Raw genomic sequence first — 16423 nt, 5'->3', positions numbered from 1 at the left:
CCAAGTACCATTATAAATACCTCCCTAGTTAAGAGGGAGTGTTGAAGAAAGTGTAACTAGGTTTGGTATTTACAAATGTAACTTTGATCTTTGTACTTGTCAAGAAAAAGAAATATTATTTTTGTAAATTATAAGAATGAGTTTCTTGCTCATTCCATAGGTCTAGGAAAGTCAAAGAATCCAAGACATGTAAAGAGCTCTTCTTGAGCATATGTGTAAATATATATACTATAGTCTAAATGGCCCTCCAAGACGAGCACAATCCTCCAAAGACAAGCACGAAGAAGTCTGCCAGCAAAACGATGAGGAAAGGTAGTCATATTGGCCTCAAGATAAATATAAATGACAAGTCGGCTCACAAAGGAGACACAACACTTTCAGTGGACATGTCAACTTAAATATAAGGACAAACTACTATATAAAGGAGCCTGCACCCTCACATTTGGATAGTGACATCCTTGCACTCCTCTCTGAAATCTCGGTCAAGTTAATGGTTACAAAAATCTCAGATAAAGGTTCAGGACAATGTTTCGGGTAGAAGGATCCCTCTGGTTTTCCAGATAAGGATAATTGTTGTACACACTCACATACCCTCACATTGTCGGATAAGAAACTCAGTAATACCATAGTGATATATATTCTCAGCATAGCCAAGTAAGATCTCGGTAAAAATTGTAGTGCAATCATGATGAACATAGTTACATTATCGATCAAGGTGCAGTCATGATCCTAGCATGGTCATGATCTTGGTAAAGGCTACGATAAAACAGTCATGATCTCGATGGATCAAAAGGCAGCTCTCCAATACATATCTCAACATGAAAGATCTAGTTGATGAATACTTCGGTGAAGGGGCAGCAAAGATGTTGCAGCAGTAATGAAGTGATGCAGTAATGATGGCCTCGATGGTGCAGTAATGATGGCCTCGATTGTGCAGCAATGAAGATGATCTCAATAGTGACAAAGAAGAGGATTGGTGTCTTGGTCTTGGAGTGGCCTAATAGGTCAAGGGTCATGGTCTTGGTATTCGTCAATTGGACTCTCTATAAGAAGAATTTTGAGCAGGTTTTCCTCTCCAAAAGGGAGACGTTTTGGCCTTGGAAAAATGCCAACTTTTTGTGTTCTTGTCTCTTTTCTTTTGGTAGCTATTTGATGAAATATGAAACACACACTCTAATAATGTAAAGAAGAAGATTGTGCTAGCAAGAAAATGAAAAATGCCTCACAAATAGTTATCAAGACAAGAAGAATCACACTACACCTAATTGCCCTCGATTCTTCAACATACCGGAAACTCGTCTCCCCATCCTCGTCATCCCCCATCCCCAAAGGCAATGCAACAAAAGTAAATACCATTTTTTCTCCCTAATTCTAAGTACCAAGAAGCATTAAACGTTAGCATTCCCCATTACCTCACAAGCTCAATAAGACTGAATGCACATTTACAATATCATTGACTCCATTGACAAAAATTCCTAATCTTCAACCCTTCAACAAAAAAAAACTCGATTATGGTCCATCTATGTATGCTTGAACAAGTTTCATAAAGGCATCCCAGATTCCATAACAAAGCCAATCAAAACTGTGACCACCATTAGCATGTTAGCAATACAGACTTTTGAAGCCAATAGTTCTTCAACAATAGTGCATACTGCATTGGGTGTTAGAGCAAGAGAGAAAATATATACAATGGTATTAAATGAAAAAATGATTTAAAAAAAGTATGCCATTTTTTTCCGTGGGAATTAAAGAAAAAACCAAAGAACTTTAGCTAGGATAAAATTATTACATACTCTCAAACAATATCATAATATCATAAAATGTAGTGTTTTCCTTTCAAGACAACATAAATGTCACTGTTTTGCGTAATGTCAAACAAACTAGCAAATTCTTACTGATATTATGTCCAGCCACTTATTTCACCACAAATGTAAGATGTCAGAAACATCAAGGTTACCAAGTCTCAATAGCATCATTAATACGGTAAATTGGAAAATTTGTAATAGGGTGCTTCATAGATCCAAATAAAATCCCTCCAACCCAACTTGTGAACATTCTATTGATCTATTGCGCAGGGATGGCTTCCCTAGTGTGCCAATTTATAAAGTGTTATTCCTTAATTATCGTCAAACACAAATCATTACTTAAGAAAACATAGATGGCATTTATATCTATTGGAGTTCAGGTACTTTGCTCTAGTAATCTCAAAAACATTCAATGTGGCTATGATAATTGACCTTCTAAAATAAAAAATAAAACTACAAAACATTGCTTAAGAAAGCATAGACGGCATTTATATCTATTGGAGTTCAGGAACTTTGCTCGACTAATCTGAAAAAGATTCAATGTGGCTATTATAATTGACCTTCTAAAATTATAAATTATAATTAGGAGAATTGTTATTGCTAACCTATGTCAATGAGTCGATCAATTATACTCTCTATTAATTCCTAAGATAGATCTCAAGTCTCGATGGCAGAGGTTTACATATTGTTGTAAAGACATTTTAAAAATCCTATGGATTTCCCAGGAAATCATGACGTGATTTGGGATTATTAATGCTCATAGAATACCTGTAAATTTAGGATTATTAGTATTCAGAATACTTGTATATTTAATAAATTGTAAATAAAGCCCTTTTATATTTTTTTTGGCCTAGATCACACAGAGCTCCAAGGCCATTCGTCATCAGCCAAGGCATCAGGTTTGGACAGCGGAACATCCAGGCCAACCTCCAAGACCTCAATCTGCTACAGCAGTAAGATCAGTGTACCTACAGGCTAAGGGACCACTCCGGCAGCACAGAAACTAGGATAAGAAGTTACTGTCACAAGTCCTCTTGACAGCAAGAGAATCGAGGCAGCACAGTTCAAGAAAATAGTAGACAGTGAGTGGTTAGTTAAAATAGTGACAACAGGATTGGATAAGCCTAGCTAGTTAATTACAGTTGGTATACTGATCTGTTGAATAGTGCAATTATAGTTGGGTTTTATACATGGTGAATTATTAACTAAATAGTTATACTGTTTATTGGGCAGTCAGCCCCAACTCATTATGGTTTATTGAAGAGTCATATTGCTGTAGGAAATCTTTTATAATGTTGGTGCATTGCATTGATGGACAGCTACTGTTAGATAATGTGCACTGTTGTTCTGATTTATTGAAAAACCCTAGTCCAAGTATCCCTCCCTCCAGCTCAACAAATCAAATCCCAGATATCAGTACAGCCAACTCTGGATTTAGGTGAGACCCATGGATGCTTCGAGGAGGCAGCCAAAGCAATCCTGAGCAGAGTGGAAAAGGATGATTTATAAGGCTATCTCACAACTCCAAAATCAGCTTCATGGTAGGTTTGGGTGGAACAAATAATTAGGCAGAACTGCTAGCAGTAAATACCCTCATCACTCTAGCACTGGAAAAAGGGGTTGTCAAAATGGAGAAAATGTGAAACTCCAAGATCATCATAGGCGGGTGTAAGGAGACCTTGCAGGTTAATATCATTCACCTAAAGTGAGTGTGAGGACAACAACAGATCTTGTATGCAGGTTCAACAACATATAATTCACCCATATATAGAGCGAGCTCAACTCCAAGGCTGACTCACTGGCCAAAGCTGAAGTCAACCTGGAAGCAGGCAGCCCTGAGATAACATCTATCTCTCCCAGCGACAACCACACAGCCAGATCCATATTCTAGTCATTTGGCACATCTGCTCCATTTTGAATGGCTCTTCTATACTGGGGCAGCTCCTCTGTTTTTATTATTCTGTATCTACAGGACCTGTGGGAAAGACTTTCTGTTCCTTCTCTTCAGCCATAAGGGGTCCGTCACCGTCCAACTACTCTCAGATCTTTGCTGTTGCTCGCTTGTTTCATGATTTACCTTCAGCACCCAGCAAGGCATTAAAGAACAGTGATGATCCAAGACATAATAGCCATTCCAAAAGTACTCCTTTTACTCTATGGAAAAAAAAACCATCATCCCAATTATTTGATTCCACTAACACCGCTCTGTATTAAATCAAATTAAAACTTCAGATTTGACTCGAACTATATTGTATGAACTACACACAATATAAACAGGTGATATCATTGGATCAAACACAAGTTCCATATTTTAAAGAAAAATAAATAAATAGAGCATTTAGGCTCTCCCATAGGGAACTTAAAAACTAAAAATTTCTAATAGTTGTGTAAGGATCAAAGCTCTTGACAGTAAACAAACCCTCCAAGATTGAGCAGAAGTATTCCCATGAAGTACAAAAACATTATCTCCATTTATGCCAATATCACCTAAATGAATTCTAACAACACACGTCATTACTAAGAGAACACAAACTGTATATTTACAATTATATCATACTGCCATACAATTCAGCTGATTCGCTTGTCCTAGAGGAACTATTTTGGTACCAGACTATTTTAGATCTATCAAAAAGCACCCATCAAATTTTCTTTTATAGTCAAAACACTACTAGTTTCCTGATCAAAGGAGCCAAAAATTAGTTTCTTTACTCGAACAAAAACATTCTGATGAAGTATGTCACCTTCGCATTTTGTAAATATTATTATTACAATATTCACATTATCTGGACCTGTATGTTGATGAAGCCGGACGACATGCCCCACGATGGCTAAACGAAGAATTTGAGAATTCTCTGCTACCATATGAAGAATTTGAAACTTGAGAGGAGCAATCCTTCGCCCAATGCCCAGCTTGGCCACACTTGAAGCAGGTATTAGAAGCACTAGATCTCTCCCCTTGTGCAGTGCCATATACTCCAGTAAGACCAGACGAAGAATTTGTACAGTCTTTGGCCCAATGACCATCCATTCCACACTTGTAGCAGCAAAGAGAAGGTCCAGTTCTTCCCGAATTACTCGGTGTGCTACCACTGTTAGAAGAGAAACCACGAGCCATAGATGGCGAAGGATTACTGGTCGAGTTCAATTCATCACACCACTTGAAGAACTTGCAAGGTCCTTCCTCCTGTGGTGCAGTGATAAAAAATCAAAATAATATTCTTGTCCTAGCTACTGTAAGCACATTAAATAAAATTCCATGCGAAAAAAGAGCAATTCGCATATAGCATAAGAATGCATTCAATTTTTAAGGAACGCTCATTGCTTCTAGACAAAAAATGCATACCATTATTCAAACTACATAGAAGCATAGATCCATGTTCATTTCATATCTATTAAGCACCAACAGCAATCAAAAAGACATTGAGAGGCAAACCTATCATTGATAAAAAGATCAATTGAATTAAGATGGATCTACACTAGTATGTGTATCTGTAATATACTAATGCTTGGTATTCTTTTCTTGGATTTCCTTTATTACATTACAGATTATATTTCTTTTTATATTTTGTTTTATGAGCATGAATGTTACACCACTCAACTATAATGCGCCATTTTTATTTATTTTTTATAAATATTATATTGAACGAACTTACAACACACATTGAGCCAACCTAGTAAGCCATTGAGGCCTCCTCCTCTTCACTTGAAGCTTATCATCTTGCGCTGGAAGTCACTGGTGACACTAGCTCAACCTTCATAACTTCTTGCTAACCATCCACTATCACTAGAATATGCTCCCGGGGCTCGTTGGATACAAAATATTCCTCAAACTTTGCATCTCTACTCACCATTGTCTTTCTTTGCTCTAGAATATAAACCTTGTAGGCCTTTGAATTCTCACTATAACATACAAATAAACCCTTTCCATTGGAGGGTTCCAACTTGGTCTTCTTTTGCATTAGTAGTATGGATATAAACTAGACATCCAAAAATGCAAAAAAAGTCTCACCTCTAGCTTCACCATAGTGAACCCTTCCTCTGGTGTCTTGTCCTCCAAGATGCTTTGTTGCATGCCTTTGCCCAAATTAACATCAACAAGCCATAGTCATGAATCAAGTCCTTAGCGACCCCTATGATGGATCAATTGTTCCACTATGCAACCCCATTCTGCTATGGGTTGTATATAACAATTAGCTCACTCTTGATCTTGATCTTTGCCTTGTTGTTAAAACCCTTGACCTTCTTGGAGGTATACTCAGCCCCATTGTCCTTACTAAAGACTTCATCCTTTCCCTTTAAGAAGTAGATACGACTCCTACAAGATAAATCATCAATAAAGGAAACATAATATATGCTTCCTAAATTAATGCTACTAGCATTGGTCCACAAACATCAAAATGCACTAGGCCTATAATCCCCTTACACCTATGCTCATTTCTTGGGAAGGCAGTTTTGACAAGCTACCCAAGTATGCACCCTCTATATAGTATATACTATTTGTTCAATGTTGAACTCTAGAAGAGCTATGACTATCTCCCTCAGAATAAGCAAATGCCTAGCGATGCAAGTGACCCATCGTCTTATGAAACACCTTGCACAAGTTGCAAATATTATGAACTAGGCTCAAACAAGTTTATCCTACAACCTATAAAGATTGCCTTCTCTAACCCTATTACGTACGCTGTAGTATACCGAGGGGGGATAATATGGGGTACAAAGGGAGGTACCCAAAGGAATAATGTAATAATGGGATGGGCCATAGTAATAAATAAGGTGGTTAACCTATATCATGTAAGGGACCACAAGTAGTTAGTAATAATGTAATGGACCCATGGTATTAGATAGATGGTATCGAGGGAACCATGGTAATGACCCATGGTATTGTATGTATGAGGCCTATATAGAGGCTAGAGACTCTCCGTTGAGAGATGTCAAGGAATACTGTATGAACAGGCATATGGCTAGTGGAGTGTTCTCCTTCCTTAAGGAGTGAATGTATGGTGTTGCCCTACCTTAAGGGTTTGATTAATAAAGAATAATTTATATCTATTTCTATCTTATTATTTCTAGGTATATTTGCATTGTCTTATATTTTTGGATCAGATCTATAACAAGTGGTATCAGAGCACTTTCTTGGACAAAAGTGGAGAATATTTTTTTATTTTTTGCAGGAACTTTTTGGGGCAGCGAGTTCGCAGATCAGATCTGTACGTTTTGGGGCAACGTTTGCAAAATCTAATTCCAGATATGGATTCTTTGTAAAAAAATACCCGATTTCAAAAAAAAAATCAGCTGAATTGGAGTCTGAATGAAGGAGATATCGCTAATCTAAAAATCAGTGGTGTTGCAGACATTTTTTCGGGGCAGCGAGTCTATACATTTTGGGGCAAAATCTGCAAAATCTAATTGCAGATCTGGATTCCTTGTGAAAAAATACCCGATTTCAAAAAAAAATCAGACGAATCGGAGCCCGGATGAGGGAGATATCGCTGATTTAAAATCAGCTCTTTTTTCAAAAAAATTGGTGACGGCGGGGAAGTTGCAGCGCGGATCTGAAATTCTGGTGCCTAGATCGGGATTTCTATCACATGGGAAGATGCAGAATGGTCATTCCATTTCCGAAAACAGTCATAATAAAGATTCTGAGCAATATTTACTAAATTGTGGCCACTTTAAATTTTCGTCAAGTGATTTTTTTCATGCCGTCTAGCAAAATGTTTTTTACAGGAAAAGATGATGGCCCTACTATTGAAGAATTCATAAAACAAAGAAAGTCCACATATGGGACAGATTGGAAGGATTTCGTGTGGCTTGGTCTCAGAGATGAGGCTACCAAATGGTGATTCTCACTTGACAACAAGCAGTTGACCAAACTCTCAGATGCAGAATTTGAAAGAGTCCTTTTAGACAAATGGTCTCGTGCTAGAAAAAAAGGAGAATGAGACACGTAAGGGGTTATTTTCTACTGGTGTCTCCTTATTGCAGATTCATGGATTGATTTAGAAGGAGAAGATCGTTGTGTCTATAAATCCTAGTTGCAAGTATAATTTTATCAATGTTAAATTGGCAAAAAAATTGCAAGTTCCAGCAAAATACATTGAAAACAGACAAGTTGATGATGAGAATGTGCAAGTTTATAAGGATTTGAAAGCTTTTTATGGATAAGTATGTGTTGCATGGTGATTTTTATACTTCAGATATGGATAACATGGATGTTGTTTTGGGATATCCTTAGATGGAATCTGTGGGTACTATCAATATTAATGTGCAGAAGAAATTCCTGAAGCTCTAGTATAAAAAGAAGAAAATTACATTACAGGATACTTCCATCAATAAACAGGTAGAATCCACGGAGGTTGAAGCAGAAGATGTTCCAGGGACTGACATCTCAGATGATAAGCCTTTGATGATCGACAATCAAACACAAACAGAGGCTGAAGCAGAAAAAGTTACAGGTGTTGATACATCAGATAAGGGCTCAATGGTTGAAGTAATATTGGAAGATAAGACACCACAGCAGGCACCACAACATGCACCAGATAACAATCAGGCTCCATTAGGTGGTAAATTAAAGAAAAATACACCGTTGGTTAAAACTTCAGCATATCACCACCCACATCACCTAGCAAGAAAACAACCAACAAGATGGCAACAAATTAGCTACAAGGACAATAGCCCCCGCATAGCATATAGAGAAGGGTGACGATCCACCTACTATACATCAACATAGAAGAGCTACGAGGATCAACTTCCACTCAAGCAAGCGAAGCACCAGCTAGATCGATGGTTCACCTTTCTCTGGGATGGCTAGATGCACGTGCATGGTACCAGTGGACTAGGGGTGGTGGAATATAGTAGTATACCTAGGGGGGATAATATGGGGTACAAAGGGAGGTACCCAAGGGAATAATGTAATAATGGGATGGGCCATAGTAATAAATAAGGTGGTTAACCCGTATCATGTAAGGGACCACAAGTAGTTAGTAATAATGTAATGGGCCCATGGTATTAGATAGATAGTATTGAGGGAACCATGGTAATGACCCATGGTATTGTATGTATGAGGCCTATATAGAGGCTAGAAACTCCCCGTTGAGAGATGTCAAGGAATATTGTATGAACAGGCATATGGCTTGTGGAGTGTTCTCCTTCCTTAAGGAGTGAATGTATGGTGTTACCCTACCTTAAGGGTTTGATTAATAAAGAAGCATTTATATCTATTTCTATTTGGTTATTTCTTGGGTATATTTGTATTTTCATATCATTTCAGATTAGATCTATAACATAAGCAATATTTGGGCTAGATTCCTCCAGCCTGATGTCGACTCATTGAGTCTTGATATCCACAACCTAGCCCTTATCCTTCATAACTAAAACTAAAAGAAAACTCTTCCTAAGACCTAGAGTTATCTAACCGGAGCCATACATTGAAATAGGTTCACTCTACAACCTATAAAGATTATCTTTTGTATTACCTAAGCAATATTTGGGCTAGATTCCTTAAGGACTCAATTCTTTAACTCCACAACATAGCCCTTATCCCCCATAACTAAAACTGAAAGAAAACTCTTCCTAAGACCTAGAACAAACAAAACATTACCAAAGGCTAAAGGGTTACCTAACTAGAGCTAGAAGGGAATCGTATCAGCTACTACAACTAGGTACTTGGTATCATCACCAAGTTCACCTTGAACCCCTAAGCCATGTTACCCACCACTTGTGGGTAGTATGCATAAGAGAAAAATTTTCTCCAGGATGGTTCTCAGTGAGCAGGCAACAACACCTTCCAGCCACCAGATAGTTCGATGTGCCATTTTCTCTGCCACCTGAGCCAGCCATGTGGTCCCTCGCCCATCTATTATGAATGTATGTTTGAAGGTGGGCCTCCAACCCCAAAGGTATAACTTTTCATTAGTTTGGTTGAGTAATTTTGTTTACTTTTCATGGGTGCTTTGGGGCATGGATTGGTGGGGGGATTCGGCGGAAAGAGTGGGCCAGGTCTATGCTCTTGTCTCCTCCACCCTATTTGGTGTTTGGACTTGTATCCTAGTCTCATGGGATCTCCTTTACTGGCCACTAACTTTAGGGTTGGCACTATATGAGAAATCTTGATTTTGGTTGTGTGGTCTTGTTTCCCGACAACATTTACATCGCCCCCTTTCACTCATTTTGACCCCATTCATCATTTTTCCCATCCAGGTCCACATCCTAAAACGATGCCCCAAAGGTTGATGTAGCGAAAAGGAAAAGAAAAAGCATAATTTGGCCACTATCAACAGGAAGATGTACCACAAAATGCAAAAGATGGTCGGGACATACAAAATTAACACGTGGAGAAAAGCCAAACATAAGCTCTACCCCTCATATATGGCCATCACCCTGGTTCCTGTGGGCCCTAGATGAGCCCCCTCCACATTAAGGAGCCCATAATGGTCCCAACCCCTGGTGGGCAATGAAATGCCCCACCTTAAAACATGGTAACCATTGCTATATACCACACATCATGCTCTCATCACCTAGAGCCCCGAGCAGTTATGAAGAAAAATCAATAAAAGGCAAAAGGCACATAAAGAAGGGTGGAAAAACAACGGTCGGGGTAATTTATGTACCACAATTGCTCCCTCCTACACTCATATACCTAAGTGTGGACTTCCCTCATTTCAGCTACCCTTTGTCCCATAAGATGTGGCCCAGATCTTCCCTCAGCCCCCACTCTATTCCATTATTATATCATTTGCCACATTCCACTTGATGGATGTACCATGGACATGTCACCCCATCTAAAGGTCGAAGCCACCTAATAGGGCCCTTGGTTAAACCCCTTATTGAGTTTGGAGACACTTGTACATGACAAAGCCCACTATGGAAGGGCATGCCACCATGAAGTGCCCCATTGATTCCATGATTTGTAAACTCTTTTAATTGATTATTCTAATGATTTGTTGTATTGGAGGGCGAGGGGACACATTGGATCTTATGCAAGATTGCAGGTGGGTCTCCATTTGGGGCTTGGTCTCCCTATACGAAGTCCTCTCCAGAGGGCCACATGGGCACTTGTAGGGTGAGTGTTGAGAGCCATGGGCCTCCACCATAGCAAAGATTACTTCAATGGATCCCCAGCATTGCTCGTTGATTGCTCGTGTTACACCTTTTGGATGAGGATGATGTACCTGGTCCACTATGCCCAGCTGGCTCCACACTTGCACCATACACTTGGCAGATATTCCAAGTTCCCGAGGATGTCTCCCGCTGCAGAGGGAGGACTTATCCCATGATCCTAGCTCTTACAAATGGTCTACAAGAATTTTCGATTCATTTGGAGACCCATGAGGATGTCCATGCCCCCCCCCACACCCAGTTGGGCAGCACCATAGGAAAACAAAGGGCCAAACCCCTTGCCCACTAATAGGGAGTCCAGTTTCACATCATGGCACCATTTGGACTTCATAAGGCCTCTTCACAGGCCCAACGACTTACTATGTTGATCATTCTGCCCTATTGAGAGGCTTATCTTTACATTATTAAGCTATTTGGTGGGCTTGTCACCAAAAGTATTGTTATTATGCACATTATTTTATTTTAGGGGCTCAAATAAGCCAATTTAGCTAAATCAAATTCATTAGAGTGTATAAATAGAAGTGAGATGATTCATTTTCATCATCGTCACTTGGATTGGGTTATATTCTCTTGTGATATTTTCGCTATCCCTTTTGGAGGACGAGTTTGGATGTTATGGATGAATTTTGATGTTTGGATATCTCTCTCTTGTCTTGGAGCTTCATTATTGGCATAATTTGATGACTGGATATAATCTTTTATACATGTAAGTGCTCTTTTCATGTTTATTCTTGTTATTTATTTTTTCACATGAATGTTGCTGAGATTTTCGCTATACAAGTCTGAAATTTACTGCTTTTCAATATGAATTAGTGGAAATTGTGATATTTTATAGCGTTGCATCATGTTATGGGCCATGTATGAATGGGTGAATGTTCCTAGAGATAATTTGTGATAAATACATCTTGATAAGTCATCAATCATTGAAAATCTAAGTATAAAGTCCTTAAAGCAACTGCTCTCATGCCCTAATGCCATGCAAAGTTGTTTTACGACCTCCTTGATTGGGTGAACTCTTTCCAAACCATAAATTCTCCTTGACTCCATCTCTCCCAAGGACATGGCATGAATCCTCCATAGTTGATCACTTTCAAAGATTATTTTTCTCACCTTCCCCTCTTTTTCTAGGCTTAGCCTCCATAGGTCACCTAGGGCATCACTTTTCTCACAATTTAGCCACCAAAAGAATTCAATCTCTTGCCCACAACTGCATCAGTGTGTCCTCTAGTGGCCCTCAAAATTTCACGAAATTTCGATGGTGGGGTCTCTGGATATTGCAAGCCCTAGCCTAGGGATCGTCTCTTTCCCTAGGTTTCCCTTGGCTAGTGACCTCATTTGGATCATTTCACTTTATTTCAAGAAGATTTGTTCATTGATCCTCTTCTCTTCCACAATTAGGTCAAGCCCCTCCTTGGTTGATCAACTCCATACCCTTGACCTAGTTTTGGGTCCGCTTGGCCTCATGTGGTCCCACAACCTATTAATGCCAATTTCACAAAGATCACATAAAATCCAAGTCTCCATAAAGATCTCTAGGTCTAGGAACCATCTTGACAAAGCATACTCTCAAAGCCTAGCCCTAAGGATCTTCTTGGCCCTTCCTAGAGAGCCCATCACCTTCCTTCCAAAGCACACAAGCCATACACAATTAAGTCTCTCTTGTGAACAGGCCCCGGGAATCACCTTTCATCATTTCCTTGACATATCCATTATTGTGATTCCTCTCATACTGGGGCTCCTCCCATCGACAAAAGTTCATAAAGAGCAGGGACCCTTAGCTGAGGTGACAGTGGACTATTGCTCCATCATTGCCCTTGACCTAGTAGTTGCTCTATAGGATCCCCTCCTAAGACCCCTGCCAGTTTGAGCGGTAACAAGCCCTACTCTGTTAAACTAGAAAATAATTGCCAAGCTAATGTCATATGATGAGATGCCCCAGTATCCACACAATGCATTCCTTAGAACCATGTTAGTAGAAAGGAAAGATATCATTGAGAAAATTTTCTCAACCTTGGCAGCAAACACATTCATCTGAGATTTTGTAGAGGTTGTTACCTTTTTCTACTATGCTTTTGCCCTTCTTATCTGGACCAATGCTTTAAAACTCCGACTCCGATTTGGAAACAGTCGAGGGTCAGCTCCGACCGCGACTCCAACTCTGTATCAACTCGGCCAATTTGATTTCAGTGACTCGATCGTTGTAAAAAATACATTAAATATTTATTTTTTTATAAAAACAAAACAAAAAAGATTAAGGTTTTCGTTCATGTTTCCAAACACAAAGCTTTAGAATATAGAGAGAAGACAACATATGATCAAAGTAGGCTCATGAATATATCCATTATATCAAAATGGCACCCACTGCATTGTCCAATACATACATGAATGATGATATAGAGATCAAAACAAAAACACATAGCCAAGGAGGCTAGAAATGGCCTCTACAACAAAAGTAAACTGTGAAACATCACTAGTCACCAGTACCATTGCCTACTGCTAGAGGAGCTAACATCATCTGGCTCAAACTTTGAATCAGAGTCAGACAAGGAATCCCATGGCTCCTCATCATCATCTCCAACTACAACTATTAGAAGTCGTAGCACTAGTAGGCCGCACAGCGGTTGCACGCTGTGATAGACGAGATATGCGCTTTTGTCGTGGCTGAGTAGAGGAAGCACCTGCAACTAGAGACGTGGGGCTAGGCCTAAGGCTGGTACAAGTGGATCTGCATTCAACTGAACATTTTGTTCAACTAACGCCTCCGTCTGTAAATCCAAATCAAGACCAATATCCTCATCAAAATCAAACTCTGTTGGATGACTCTCAACTACCCAATCTAATGTTGGATCAATATCTTCCAAACACAATGGGATCTGAATCAGGTCTTTTGTTCAACAATTTGTTGCATCTGAGCCGGAGGTTGTATTGGAAATAAACAAGATCATTTAACCGTTTTTAATCCAAACGGTTTCGCTTCTTCGTGTGAATCCTCTCATAGACAGACCAATTGCGCTCACACCCAGTAGCACTGCAAGTTTGACTCAATATGAATTGCAAACTTCTGCAATTGAGGACAATGGCTACCGAATGCCTCCCACCATTGTGCTGCAAAAAACATAGTTGTGTAATGAGTTAGCTCAACAAATTATATCCAACTTTGAAATTATAAAGAATTTAACAAAATAAGAATTTGAAAATTGAAATTGTTTGTTTACCTGGCTCATCTGCTTCCCTTGCAATCCTTGCTATGTTCTTGCCAAAGGTACCTGTGGCTCCGCTGAAAGAAGTGATCTGTCGGTGTATCTCCAGCTGATCACTCTCCATAGGGACCATGTGATCAATGCAGTCAATCAATCCATCTCTAACCTCCCCAGTCAAAGCTCCTGCCTCCAAAGCTTTATAATGATACATTGGGTTCAGAAAAAACCCAACTGCATGTATAAGGCGATGGAGTTGATTGTTCCATCTTTCATCAATGATTTCCCAAATGGGCCCATACTTAGCCACTCTATCCTTGTATGTTGCCTTTATTTGCTCCTTTGCTTGATCCATAGCCTCATAAATGAAGCCCATAGCCAATCTTTCCCCATCCACCAACCGCAACACCTTAACCAGTGGCTCAACAACCTTCACAATCTTTGCTGCCTTTTTCCAAAATATTTCTTCATTAACTTTATTTTTCAAATCTTTGCCATCCTGTTTGTGAGACCAATGGCTTTCATTCCATTCATCATTGGAAAACAACTTTTGCAAGTTTCTATGTTGGGAAAGCATAGATTGCAATGTCAAAAAATGAGTTGCAAATCTAGTGATGGCAAGCTTAATAATATCCCTGCCCCCTGTGTGTTTCCTCATCAGGCTCAAAATCCATGAATGATTGTAGATACATTTTGTTATGCTTTTGGCATGCTCTATAGTTTTCTTGACCCAATCTCATTTGCCAATATCCTCAAACATGAAGTCTATGGAATGTGCAACACATGGGGTCCAAAAGATGGTTTTGTGCTTTTCCTCTAATAGTTTACCAGCAAGAACATAGTTAGAGGCATTACCTGTGATGATATGAACAACATTAGCCACCCCCACCTCCTCAACAACCTCATCCAACAGCTAAAACAACAATTGTGCATCTTTCACCCTATCAGATGCATCAACTGATTTTAGAAACATGGTTCCCTGTGGGCAAAAGATAAAAAAGTTTATGGTGGTACAGTTCCTTTGATCAGTCCATCCATCTGACATGATGGTACATCCTGTTTTTGCCCATGAGCTTTTGAAATCTTTCAAATACTCATCAATGGAGGAAATTTCTTTTCGCAAAAGAGACCCCCTTAACTCATGCATAGTAGGGCCTTTGAAGCCCTTCCAACAGCAAATATGGCATCAAACATAGGCTCATTATATGGTGAATGGGAAGCATTGAAGGGGATATCAGCATCATACCATCATCAAGCTATGTAATTACAAGCAGTCTCCCTCATTTATTTCTTCCAATGGTCATCTAAAGTGGGCTACATATGACTTCTACTAGCTTGAGGACCATGTGCATCTGATGGAGAGGAGGGTGTGACAGTGAAATAACTTTTGATATTCATATCACCCTTCTTTTTCATTTTACCCTTACCCTTTTCTTGCATGGACTCCAAAGAGGGAGGAACATGGTAGAAGGGGTTGGATGCATTAGTACAAGGGATAGATGAAGAGTCCTCAAAACCAAAATGGTGGTTGGCAGCCATCCTTTGTTGTATACTCCTCTTCCTCCCAATTTCAGCCTTAATTGCTTCAACCCATAGGAACTTCGAAAGGCCTTGATCATAAAGCATGGCACGAACTGCTTCTACAATAGAGCGATTCTTCCTTTCAGCCACACCATTTTGCTCAGGAGTGTATGGCGTTGTAGTCTCCCTCTTAATGCCAGCTTCTCTGCAATAATCTTGGAATTCATTGGATTCGTACTCGGTCCCACTATCAGTCCTCAATATCTTGATTTTCTTCTCAAATTGGGTTTTCCATCAAGGATTTGAAGTCTCAGAATCAGGTGAACACTTCATCCCTCTTCTTCAAGAAGTAGATCCAGGTCTTACAAGAATAATAATCCGTAAAGGTGAGATAATATAAGAATCTTCCCAAAGAGTTTACGAGCATCACACTAGATATGTCGGAGTGGATCAAACATTTGATTCTTCATACCTGGATTTCATTGATTTCTTGGTGGGTCAACCATTTCCTTGATGTCCCGCATTCATTTTACCTTTGCCATTAGGCATGTCATTCCTTTTATCGTTGTTGTTGAAGTTTCCCCTGGAATGATTGTGATCATCATCATGCGATGTGTCCCTTCTATTTGGACACTCCCTTGCATAGTGGCCAAACTTATTGCAAACAAAGCACCTACACTTCCTTTCTCCCTTAGATCCAGGTTTTCCATGGAAATGACCTGTAGACCCTGCATTATTTCTCCTTTTGGCATGAGGAGAGAATGTAGTGGGGTTGCTTCTATT

At 39.4% G+C, this 16423-nt stretch overlaps 1 protein-coding gene across 1 annotated transcript in view; it reads right to left on the bottom strand.

Moving 5' to 3' along the window:
- Positions 1–4127: 4127 nt before the first annotated feature.
- LOC149226946 (uncharacterized) overlaps positions 4128–16423 on the bottom strand; it is an 85895-nt gene continuing 73599 nt past the window's right edge. The window contains exon 3 of the mRNA XM_089377636.1: positions 4128–4989. Within this exon, the coding sequence (XP_089233762.1) occupies positions 4585–4989 (405 nt within the window). The 3' untranslated portion in view covers positions 4128–4584. The remainder of the gene's footprint in view (positions 4990–16423) is intronic.

The sequence above is a fragment of the Pinus tabuliformis genome, chromosome J (genome assembly GCF_031772625.1).
Source record: "Pinus tabuliformis cultivar Carrire ecotype Pingquan chromosome J, CPIR1, whole genome shotgun sequence".
NCBI classification, from domain to species: Eukaryota; Viridiplantae; Streptophyta; class Pinopsida; order Pinales; family Pinaceae; genus Pinus; species Pinus tabuliformis.
The sequence above is the reverse complement of the archived record's forward strand: the minus strand, read 5'-3'. Positions and strand labels throughout refer to the sequence as shown.